The 13,234-nt window shown below is 37.0% G+C and overlaps 1 protein-coding gene across 8 annotated transcripts in view; it reads left to right on the forward strand.

The window, feature by feature from the left end:
* Window positions 1-13,234, forward strand: part of DENND4A (DENN domain containing 4A) — a 147,585-nt gene that overhangs the window by 111,790 nt on the left and 22,561 nt on the right. For all 8 annotated transcript variants that reach the window (XM_063638850.1, XM_063638848.1, XM_063638853.1 and 5 more), the window contains one exon: window positions 12,045-12,234. In XM_063638850.1, the coding sequence (XP_063494920.1) occupies window positions 12,045-12,234 (190 nt within the window). The remainder of the gene's footprint in view (window positions 1-12,044; window positions 12,235-13,234) is intronic.

A 13,234-nucleotide genomic window follows, 5' to 3' on the forward strand; every position in this document is an offset into this window, starting at 1 on the left:
AACTTCAAGAGAAACCCCGTATTTCCTGAACAGAGAAGCCTGAGAAAGAGGCCTCTTTGTGCAGAAAGTTTGAGGGGAATCCCATATAAGTTTCACCCTACGCTTTGACCTGCACAGTCATGGGACAGATGCAAACTGAAATAGAAAAGGCTTAAGTAACTGAACCGCAAGTTCACTGCCTACAAAAAGTAAAACACAAATTACAGTCTGAATATAATTCAAGTGTTTGCCTGCTGAGACAAGAGCATCAACAATCTCAGAAGTATAACAGTACCCAGGCTACATAACATAATATTCAGTGTCCAAGATAAAATCCAAAATTACTTGGTATAAAGGACCAGGAAAATGTGACCAGTTCTCAAGGAAAAGACAACTCCAGAATGACTCAGATGTTGGAAGTATCAGGGAAAAACTTTAAAGCAGCTCCCATAACTGGTTGCTTTAGGTAAAGGAAAACACATTTGAAATGAATTAAAATAAATTCTAGCAAGAAATAGAATTTATTAAAACAAATTTTATAACTGAAATATATAATATCCAATATAAACTGATTGAATGGGTTAAATAACAATGGAGATGAAAATGAAAAATCAGTAAACTTAAAGATACAGTAATAGAAATTAGAAGAAGAGAGAAAAGATTTTTATAAAAATAAACAGCTTCAGGGACTTGTATGACAATATCAAAAGGAACAAATGAAATATGGATAACTGGAGTTCCAGAAGAATTGAAGAGAGAGATTTTGTTAGAAAAGATATTTGAAGGTTTGAAAAAATAATGGCTGAGACCTCCAAAATTGGTAAAAGATACAGATTTATAGATACAAGAGACTCAGCAAATTACAGACAGAATACACTCAAAACCACACCTGCACATATCAAAAGTAAACTGCTAAAAATCAGAGATATTCACCTGCTAACAAGAAAATGTCTGCTAAAATAAAATACACTGAAAGCTATTAACAAAAAATTATACATTAGCTACGGAGCCATAAAGATCTGAATGTACCCATGCACTTTTCATCATAATCCTTGGAAGAATTTAGTGGAATGGTACCTTTAACGCATTGAAAGAAAAGACCTGTCAACTCAGAATTCTATATCCAGTGAAAATATTCTTCAGGGGTGAAGGTGAAATAAAGACATTTTCAGATAAAAGAATTCATGAGCAATGGGATTGCTCTCTGAGATATGCTGAAGGAAGTTATTTAAACTGAAGAAAAATGATGCTGAAGAGAAACCTGCATCTTCAGAAATAAAATAAATGCAAAATAAATGGTGAATAGCTGGTTATTAGAAAAGATTACTTTTTTGCCTCCTAAACTTAAAAAAAAAAAAAAAGCTATAATTTTCCAAAACAAAAATAGTAATGTTATCTCATGGAATTTTCAATATGTGTAGATGTTTGACAGTAGTGAACATCAGTAGTAAAGGAACTTACCCCACAGACCTTCATTATAGTTATATTATTAAATATGAAATTATATAAAACTAACTCCAAGTAGACTTTAAATGATTAGATATGTATATTGTAATCCCTGGAGCACTGAGTTAAAAAATACAGTGAGATGTAGCCAAAAAGCCAATAAAAATATTCAAATGGTCTTACAGAGAACAGGAAATATTAAAGAGGCCAAGAAAGGGAGAACAGAGAAATAGACTAGATCTAACCATATGAATAATTAAATGATAACAATCTAAACACCTCAATTAAAAGGCAGATGTTAGGCTAGGCATGGTGGCTCATGCTTGTAATCCCAGCTCTCTGGAAGGCCAAGCCAGGAGGATTGCTTGAAGCCAGGAGTTTGAAACCAGCCTGGGCAACATAGCAAGACCTTGTCTGTACAATTTTTTTTTTTTTTTTTTAAATTTTAACTAGCTGGCCATGGTGGCACATACCTATGTAGTCCTAGCTACTCAGGAGGCTGAGGCAGGTGTGTTGCTTGAACCCAGAAGTTCAAGGCTGTAGTGAGCTACGATTGTGCCACTGCACTCCAACCTGGGCAACAGACTGATTTCATAGTGATGAGGAGTTGGATGTTATGGTGTGTTCCTGTAGTTCCAGCTACTCAGGAGGTTGAGGTGGGAGGTCAGGATTGCTTGAGTCCAGGAGTTCCAGGCCAACCAGGGCAGCATAGCAAGACTCTGTCTCTGAAAAATATTGATTATAAGAAACAGTTCATCAGGAAGACACAATAATTATCCATGTATATTCACTAAATCACAGAGCCTCAAAACAGTGACACAATTGGTAGAATTAAGGGGAGTTCTAAATCTTAGTAGGAAATTTAAAAACTCTCAGTTGATAGAAGAGGTAACAAAAATTGGTCAAGACAAATCTCAGCAACACAATCAGCTACCTTTATATAATTGACATTTATAGAATATACACAACTACAGAATACACATTCTTTTCAAGTGTATACAGTACAGTCATCAAGATAAACTATGTTTGGCTATTTAAAAAACCTCAGTCAATTAAAAAGGATCCAAATCAAAGTACATTGTAAAGAGTTACAGAACATTACTGAGGGATTTTAAAGGAGATTTAAATAAATGGAGAGACATGCCATGTTCATGGAATTGAAGACTCGGTATTGTTAAGCTGCAACCCTCCCTACATTGGCATCTAAATATATATCAAAATTGCACCTATCAAAATTCCAGCAGGATTTTGTAGAATTTGACAAGCTGATCCTAAAATTAATATAGAAAATAGAAGGACCCAGCATAGCCAAAACAATTTGGAAAAAGAAAAAGTTGGAGGACTCACACTTCCCAATTTCAAAATTTACTACAAAGCTACAGCTATCAAGACAGTGTGCTGCTAGCATAAACAGAGATGAATAGATGAGAGAATAAAATTTAGACTCCAGAAATAAACTCTTATGTTTATGGTTATTTAAATTTCAACAAAGATGCCAAGGCAGTTCAATGGGGAAATGATAGTTTTTGTCAAAAAATGGTGCTGAGATAATTGGATATCTGCATGCAAATACAGTCAGCCTTCTGTATCTGCAAGTTCTGCTTCCATGGATTCAACCAACCACAGATTGAAAATATTAAATAAATACAAATAATACAGTATAAGAACTATTTACATAGCGTTTACATTGTATTAGGTACTATAAGTAACCTAGAGATGATTTAACATATACAGGAGGATGTGCATAGGTTATATGCAAATACCAACCCCCTGTGGATACTGAGGGATGACTGTAGGTGAATGTAGACACAACTTATATACAAACATTAACGCAAAATGGATAAGATGTCTAAATGTAAGAGCTAACACACTATAAAAATTGTGGGCTGGTGGTGGCTCACGCCTGTAATCCCAACACTTTGGGAGGCCGAGGTGGGCGAATCACGAGGTCAGGAGATCGAGACCATCCTGGCTAACACAGTGAAACCCCGTGTCTACTAAAAATACAAAAAATTAGCCGGGCATGGTGGCAGGCACCTGCAGGAGGCTGAGGCAGGGGAATGGCGTGACCCCGGGAGGTGGAGCTTGCGGTGAGCTGAGATTGCGCCACTGCACTCTAGCCTGGGCGACAGAGTGAGACTCGGTCTCAAAAAAAAAAATAAAAATTGTAGGCTGGGCGTGGTGGCTCATGCCTGTAATCTGAGAACTTTGGGAGGCTGAAGCAGGCAGAGCCCCTGAGGTCAGGAGTTTGAGACCAGCCTGGCTAACATGGTGAAACCCCGTTTCTACTAAAAATACAAAAAATTAGCCAGGCATGGTGGTGCATGCCTGTAATCCCAGCTACTTGGGAGGCTGAGGTAGGAGAATCACTTGAACCTGGGAGGCGGAGGTTGCGGTGATCCAAGATCGCGCCATTGCACGCCAGCTTTGGCAACAAGAGCAAAACTCCGTCTCAAAAAAAAAAAAAATTGGAAGAAAATATAGGAAGAAAATCTTTTAAGACCTTGAATTAAGCCAAGAATTCTTAGGTATGATACCAGAAACAGTCTATAAAAGGAAAAATTGGTAAGTTAGGCATTACCAAAATTGGAGACTTTTGTGCTCCAAAAATGAAAATGTAAGAAAATGAAAAGCCAGAGACTGGGGAAAAGATACGCAAATTCTGTATTTAGTAAAGGACTTGAATCCATAATATACAAACAACTCACCCAGCTCAATAAGAAGATAAACATCCTCCCAAGTTAAAAATAGATCTAAATAGATATTTCACCAAGGAAGAGATACGAATGGACGAAAAGCACATGAAACGTTTAACATAATTAGTTATTAGGTGTTAATTACATTTGAAGCCACAGTGAAATCCCATTTCACACTCACTAGAAGAATGGCTATAATCCAAAAGATAATGACAAGTGGAGGGGATGTGGAGAAATGGGAACCCTCATACTTTTTTGGTGGGAATGTAAAATGGTACAGCCACTTTGGAAAACAATTTGGCACCTTCTTTAAAAGCTAAGCATTAATTTAACATATGACCCAGCAGTTCCACTCTAAATAATCTACCCAAGAGAAATGAAAACATAGCCTACACAAAGATTTTATGTGAATAATCATAACATTGTTCATAAAAGCCAAAAAGTAGAAACAACCCAAATCTCCATCAACTGGAAAATAGGTAAAATGTGTTATACAGTGGAATATAATTGAGCAATACAAAAGAATGAAATACTGATACATGCCTTAAAAATTGATGAACCTCAAATACATGTTTATTTTGAGTGGATTTAGTCAGATTTTAAAAGACCAAATATTGTATTAATCCATTGATATGAAATGTCCAGAAAAGGCAAATCTGTAGACACAGTATATTAGTGGTTGCCTGGTGTTAGGAAGGCAATGGAGATTAAATGGGTATGAGGTATCTTACTTGGGTGGTAAAAATCTTCTAAAATTAGAAACATTCTAAAACTTGGTAAATTTACTACAAAGATTATTGAATTGTAGACTTAATATGAGCGAATGTTATGACATGAAAATTAAGCCCCAATAAGGTTTTTTTAAATCAAGCATATTTTCTGATCACAATAGAATTCAATTACAAATCACTAAGAATAAGTAAGAGATCAAGAAAAACCTGAACACACTTCCAAGTAATTTGAATCAAAGATAAAATCATAAAGGAAATTAGAATAATGTTTGAGTGGAATGAACAAAAATATATCAAAATTTGTGGGATACAACTAAGAGGTGCTTAGAGGTTAACTTATAGCCTTAAATGCTGTAGTTAGAAGTGATTTAAAATTAATGATTTATGGTTCTACCTTAAACTAGGAAAAAAGAACAAAGTAAGCTCAAAGTAGGAAGAAGGAAGTAATAAACATGGAGCAAAAATCAGTAAAACTGAAAAGATGGAAAGCGTAAGAATATCAATAAAACCAAAAGCTGATTCTTTAAAAAGAACAAAATTGACACACTGCTGGCTAGACTGATCTAGAAAAAGAGAACACAATCACTAATATCAGAAAGATCCCACCTGAAGATTAAAATAAATAATATTTTTAAAGCCTAGCATAGGCAGGTCTCATTTTATTGCACTTGCTTTACTGCACTACACAAATGTCATGCTTTTTACAAATTGAAGTTTTGTGGCAACCCTGTGTTGAGCAAGTCAATTGGTATCATTTTCCAACAGCATGTGCTTACTTCATGTCTCTGTGTCACATTTTGGTAATTCTTGCAATATTTCAAACTTTTTCATTATTATATCTGTTATGGTGACTTGTGATCCATGATCCTTGATGTTATTATTGTAATAGTTTTGAGACACCATGAACTGTTCCCATATAAGATGGTAAACTTAATCGATAAATGTTGTGTAATTTCTGACTGTCCACCAAATGGCCATTCTCCTGACTCTCTCCCTCTCCTCAGGCCTTCCTATTCCTTGAGACACAACAATATTGAAATTAGGCCAATTAATAACCCTACAGTGGCTTCTAAAGTGTTCACATGAAAGGACAAATCACACATTTTTCACTTTAAATCAAAAGTTAGAAATGATTAAGCTTAATGAGGAAGGCATGTCAAAAGCCAAGAAAGGCCGAAAGTGAGGTCTCCTGCACCAAACAGCCAAGTTGTGAATGCAAAGGGAAAGTTCTTGAAGGAAATTAAAAGTGACATGAGTGATAAGACAACAAAACAGTATAATTGCCAAAAAGGAGAAAGTTTGAGTGGTCTGGATAGATCAAATCAGCCACAATATTCCCTTAAGCTGAAGCCTAATCCAGAGCAAGGCCCTAACTCTCTTCAGTTTTATGAAGGCTGAGAAAGCTGAGGAAGCTGCAGAAGAAAAGTTTGAAGCGAGCAGAGGTTGGCTCATGAGGTTTAAAGAAAGAAGCTGTCTCTATAACATAAAAGTGCAGGATGAAGCAGCAAGTGCTAATATAGATGTAGCTAATTATCCACAAGACCTATGTAAGGTCACTGATGAAGGTGGCTATACTAAACAACAGATTTTCAATGCAGATCAAACAGCCCTGTATTGGAAGAAGATGCCCATCTAGGACTTTGATGGAGAGAGAGGAAAAGTCAGTGTCCGGCTTCCAGGCTTCAAAGGACAGGCTGACTCTCTTGTTAGGGGGTAGTGTAGCTGGTGATGTTAAATTAAGCCAGTGCTCATCTACCGTTCTGAAAATCCTAGAATTTGCTAAAGCTACTCTCTGCCTGTGCTCTGTAAATGGAACAAAAAACCTGGATGACAGCACATCTGTTTACAGCATGGTTTACTGAATGTTTTAAACCCATTGTTGGGACCTACTGCTCAGAAAAAAAATATTTATTTCAAAATATTACTGCTCATTGACAATGCACGTAGTCACGCAAGAGCTCCAATAGAAAAGCAGTCGCCAGGTGCAGTGGCTCACGCGTGTAATCCCAGTGCTTTGGAAGGCTGAGGCAGGCGGATCCCTTGAGCTCAGAAATTTGAGACCAGTCTGGGCAACGTGGCAAAACCCTGTCTCTACAAAAAATTAGCCAGGTGTGGTGGCACACGCCTGTGGTCCCAGCTACTCAGGAAGCGGAGGTGGGAGAATCGCTTGAATCTGGGAAGCGGAGGTTGCATTGGGCTGAGATCACTGTCTGTACTCCAGCCTAGCTGACAGAATTATACCCCCATCTCAAAAAAAACAAACAAAATGAAATGTCAAGGAGTCAAGTTGAATGATCAAAAAAGAAATGTCAAGGAGATTTATTGTTTTTGTGCAAGTATTCATTCTGCAGCCCATGGATCAAGGAGTCATTTTTACTTTTAACTTAGTATTTAAGAAATACATTTCATAAAGTTATAGCCATAATAGGTGGTGATTCCTGTGATGGATCTGGGCAAAATAAATTGAAAACCTGGAAAGGATTCTCTTCTAGATGCAATAAATGGCATTCATAATTCATAGGAGGAGATCAAAATGGCAACATTAACTGGAGTTTGGAAGAAATAGATTCCAATTCTCAAGGATGATTTTGAGGGGTTCAAGACTTCAGTGGAGGAATTATGCAGATATGGTGAAAATAGCAAAAAAAAAAAGCACCCTAGAATTAGAAGTGGAGCCTTGAAGATGTGACTTAATTGCTGCAATCAAATAATAAAACTTGAAGGGATGAGGAGTTGCTTCTTATGGATGAGCAAAGAACGTTGTCAAACAGCATCACATACTACAGAGAAATCTTTCTTGAAAGGAAGAGTCAGTGCAGCAAACTTCATTATTATCCTCTTTTTTTACCACAGCCACTCAACCTTCAGCAGCCACCACCCTATTCAGTCACCAGTCATCAACATCCAGGCAAAACCCTCAACCAGCAAAAAGATTACCATTTGCTGAAGGTTCACATGATTGTTAGCAATTTTTAGTAATAAGGTATTTTAAAATTTATGTGCATTTTTTAGACATAATGCTGTTGTACAGTAGACTTCAGTGTAATGTGAACAACTTTTATATGCGCTGGGAAATAAGTTTGTGGTTTGCTTTATTGCGACATTTGTTTTGTTGAGGTGGTCTGGAACTGAACCTGCCATACCTCCAAGGTAGGTCTGTACAGTGCCTTCATTGAAGGCACTAAATAAATGGTTATTGTTGCTATACTCAATGAAATTTAGTCTCATTAACTTTTTTGCATATGAAGAATTTAATGTCTCTCAATGTAAAATCATTCTTTTTTATAATCTACTCAAACATGCATAATCTGTATTGTAATTAGAAAAATTCAACTATTCTTATTTTTTATACTAAGTAATTCTTTTATGCATAAACAGCAACAAGACTTCTGGTTCAGGATGTTAAAATACACATCTGTATTCCCTCCTCCTCAAAAATCCCATTAAAGTGACAGAAAAATAGGAGAATATAATAAATCCATCAAAGCAATGAAAGAAGAAAAGTATGCCATCAGGAGATGAGAAATTTTCATACCTTTCTGAAAATGAGAAAGCAAATGAAACTGGATTGATGAAAATGCCTGAATACAGAAAGTATAGCCTCCAAAGTAGTCATAAGAGAGATCAGCTACCAAGATGAGAACTGTTCTTGTGAATGAAGCCCAGGTGAGCAGGCAGAAGTATAAAATTACACAGCCAGGTAATTAAATTAAAAGACTACTTAGGGAATAGTTAGGCTAGGCATTGTTTTTCCTCTTACAGGAGTAGTTGTGAAAATGAAATACTCCAGCTCACAAAGGTATGAAATCTGTAAGTACTAAGAGTGAAGGAGAGATACCGAGGACAGGCATTGAGATGAGGAAGAAAGGGTTAAAAGTAATTCCAAAATTTCATTATTAGCCCAGATTTTTTTTAAGGAAGCCCCCACTCTACTTAAAATATACTGAAATACCCACTAACCAAAGTAAAACCTTCCTTTGTTTGGTTGCCCTGTACATTCTCTTCCAATTCCCCATCCAAGCACTGTAAAGAGTGGCCTGCTTGCAGACATGCTCACATTGAGCTCTGTCATTCAAGGGAAAGTCTGAGTTCAAGACTAGCCTGGGTAACATGGCAAAACCCCATCTCTAGAAAAAAAAACCATTAGCCAGGTGTGGTGGTGCATGCCTGTGGTCCCAGCTACTTGGGAGGCTGAGGTGGGAAGATTGCTTGAGCTCTGGAGGTGGAGGTTGCAGTGAGCCGTGATTGTGCCACTGTCCTCTAGCCTGGATGACAGAGCAAAACCCTACCTCAAAAAAGTGTTTTTAATACTGTAAAAAATAAAATGAAAAAAAAAAGATGAAATAGAAGAAAACTTAGTTAACTTGATAGAGTATAAAAAAACTATAGTAAACACCATTCCTAACAGTGAAATATCATAATTATTTCTTTTAAAGTCAGGATCAGGCCAGGTGTGGTGGCTCATACCTGTAATCCCAGCACTTTGGGAGGCCGAGGTGGGCGGATCACAAGGTCAGGAGATCGAGACCATCCTGGCTAATAGGTGAAACCCCATCTCTACTAAAAATACAAAAAATTAGCTGGGTGTAGTGGCATGTGCCTGCAGTCACAGCTACCCGGGAGGCTGAGGCAGGAGAATCACTTGAACCTGGGAGGTGGAGGGTGGAGGTTGCAGTGAGCTGAGATGGCGCCACTGCACTCCAGCCCGGGCAACAGAGCTAGACTCTGTCTCAAAATAATAATAATAATAAAATCATAAAGTCAGGATCAAGGGAAGGAAGCATGCTAAACACCTGTGCCACCGAACAGCATTCTGGATTCTAACAATACCAGAAGGCAAGGAAAAGAAGTGAGAGATAAAGCCTGGGCATGGTGACTCATGCTTGTAATCCCAGCACTTTGGGAGGCCAAGGCAGGCATATCACTTGAGTCTAGGAGTTCAAGACCTGCCTGGGCAACATGGTGAAACCCTGTCTCTACTAAAAATACAAAAAATTAGCCAGTCATGGTGGTGTGCAGCTGTAGTCCTAGCTACTTGGAAGGCTGAAGTGGGAGGATCACCTGAGCCTGAGAAGTCGAGGCTGCTGTGAGCTGTCATCACACCACTGCACTCCAGCCTGGGTGACATAGTGAAACTCTCAAAACAAAAAATGATAGTTGTAAAAGAATTTAATAAAACTTGATATTCTCATAAATGAGGTTATCTACTACCACTGGAAAAAACTGTTTGAACTGGTAAGGTGGCTAGAAACAACAAACATTTGTAAAACAGCTTTCCTGGATATGACAATAGCCAGTTATAAAAGTAATGGAAAAATATGAGCTAATTCACTAGAACACAAACATGAAATGTCTAGAAGTAAACTTAACATTAAGTATATAATACCTACATGAATAAAACTATAATACTTTACTGAAGGACATAATTTACTGATGGATTCAGTCTTGTAAAGGTATCAGTTCTAACCAAATTAGGGTAGTCTAATTAAAATACAAGAAAAAAAGGCAAACCAAATATCTGGTGACTAAATCATACAAATCATAATTAGCTGCTTTAAAATTGATAGAGAAGATACATGAGAATAATCAAAATTTTGAAAAAGAAAAGTATGAGGCCAGGTGCTGTGGCTCACGCCTGTAATCCCAACATTTTGGGAGGCCGAGGCAGGCAGATCACTTAAGGTCAGGAATTCAAAACCAGCCTGGCCAACATGGTGAAACCCCGTCTCTACTACAAATACAAAAATTAGCCCGGCGTGGTGGCAGGCACCTGTAATCCCAGCTATTCAGGAGGCTGAGGCACGAGAATCACTTGAACCCAGGAGGTGGAGGTTGCACTGAGCCGAGAGCATGCCACTGCACTCCAGCCTGGGCTTCAGACCGAAATTCTGTCTTTGAACAAAAAAGAGGTAAGAGGCTGCACTCTAAAATACCAAAACTAACAAAACTAATGCTAAAACTATAATTAAAACAGTTTGCTAATCAATGCAAAACAGATAAATGGACCAGTGGAATGGAGAAAAGTCCAGAAATAAAACTATATGTACATAGAAGTTTGGGACATGAAAAAATAGCATTTAACATCAGTGGGAAATGAGAATATTAAATAAATGTGTTGCTACACTTAGCTATCCACTTGAGAAAAAGATTCCTGCCCTTCACTGAACAAAAAAAATAATAATCCTAGGTGGGTTAGATATTTAAGTGCACATTTTAAAAAGATTTTTTTCTCATTTAGGAGTGGAGAATTACTTCATTAGCAAGATACAGACCCTGGAACCCATAAAAGATGAAAATATTTTACTACGTAAAAATGTTAAATCCCGGCCAGGCATGGTGGCTCAGGCCTGTAATCCCAGCACTTTGGGAGGCCAAGGCAGGTGGATCACTTGAGGTCAGGAGTAAAGACTAGCCTGGCCAGCATGGTGAAACCCTGTCTCTACCAACAATACAAAAATTAGCCAGGCACGGTGGTGCACACCTGTAATCCCAGCCACTCGGGAGGCTGAGACAGGAGGATTGCTTGAGCCTGGGAGACAGAGGCTGCGGTGAGCTGAGATTGCCCACTGTACTCTAGCCTGGACAGCAGAGTGGACCCTGTCTCAAAAAAAATTTTTTGCCCTATATGATTAACAATATGCATACACATAACATTTTTATGTAGTAAAATATTTTCATCCTTTATGGGTTCCAAGGTGGAATTACAGATATTAAATTTTTTTCATATAAAAATCTACAGCTACCAAATTTTCTCATGTATTTTTAATATAACCAGAGAAAGATTTAACTTCAGTGTTCTCAAAAATGAAAAGTAGAAATATATATATCTTTGAAACCTTGGTTATTGTGGAAAAGAGTAAAACGTAATTCTAGTGGTTTCATGTTTGGGTGATACCTTGTCAGAGACGAAAATTGTCAAATGGAGATTAAAAGTCAATGAGGTTACCTTACTAACTAGTATATACTTCGCTGTAACTAAAAAATGATTTCTTAAAAATTGAACTGCAGCACATTTGTCTAAATTAGCATGCCTTTGTAAAATTGGTGGGTTTTTTTCTCTAGATGTTGTAATATTGGTTCAGCTGATCATCTGGGTAGTTAGGTAATAAGTGTTTTTTTCTGCCTTAGAAGTGACTTTTTAATTAATTACCTTTAAATGTACAAGAAGTTAAGCTTATAATTATGTCCTTAGGATCAAAGTTCTGATCGTACCAGTCTTTCTTCAGTGGGAGCCCAGGATTCTGAATCTACCTCTTTAACAGATGAAGATGTCTGCCATGAGTTGGAAGGAGCTATCTCCTCTCAAGAGACCAGTGCTACTTCAGGGACTAAGAGAATTGATCTCAGCCGAATAAGCCTGGAAAGTTCTGCATCCTTGGAAGGTTTGTCCAAACAGTTCTGTCATACTGCATTTGATTTGTAGTTTCATTTGAATTGTGACACTTTCACTTTTTTCTTTATGGTTTAATGTTGTTTTTTAATTTTTTAAACAATTTGTATAGTTCCAAAGTCAAAACAATAAAACCAAGGCACTTTCACAAAAGTGTAACTTTCATCCCCACTCCCTCATCCTGTTTTCTCCCTATCCCTAGAAGCAACCGTTTTTATTCATTTTTGGTTTATCCTTCCTTTGTTGCTTTTTTAAAAATATAGGTATATGTATATATATATATTTTTTTCTTATTACTTCCCTGTCTTCTTACTCAAAGGTAATATACTGTCAATACTTTCCTACCCCTTGATTTTGTCACTTAATATACTCTGAAGATCATTCTATATCATCACATAGCAATGTTCCCCATTCATTTTTTCAGCTATATAGTACAAAATTATACATCATGTGTGGATGTATCATAATTTATTTTAGCCACTTCCCTATTAATGGATGTTAAGTTTCCAGTTTTTCTAATGCATATATGTTATATTTTTACCAGTGTGTCTTTGGAAGATACTTCAGAATTCTTCCTTGAAGTGCTATTGCCAAGTTCCCTTCCTCAGGTTATTTTGCATTCCCACTGCCAGTATATGAGAATACCTATTTCCCCACAGCCTTGTCAACAAAATATGTTGGCACACTTGGATTTTTACCATCTGATAGGTGAGGAATGTATTTCAGTTTAGTTTTCATTTCTATTTCTCTTATAAATGAAGTTGAGAATCTGTTTAAGGACCATTTGCATTTCTTTTTCTGTGGACTGTACTTTGCCTACAGTTTAATTGTTGGTCCTTTTTTTAATGTTTTTAGTAGCTTTTTTTATATTAGGGAGTTAATCCTTTGTTGCTTATATAAGTTGCAAGTAGTATATCTAAGTTTGTTTTTTGGGGGTGTTTCTTTTGCCATATGTAAGTTTTAAATTGTATATCATCAAATGTATCAGTCTT

The sequence above is a fragment of the Symphalangus syndactylus genome, chromosome 5 (genome assembly GCF_028878055.3).
Source record: "Symphalangus syndactylus isolate Jambi chromosome 5, NHGRI_mSymSyn1-v2.1_pri, whole genome shotgun sequence".
NCBI classification, from domain to species: Eukaryota; Metazoa; Chordata; class Mammalia; order Primates; family Hylobatidae; genus Symphalangus; species Symphalangus syndactylus.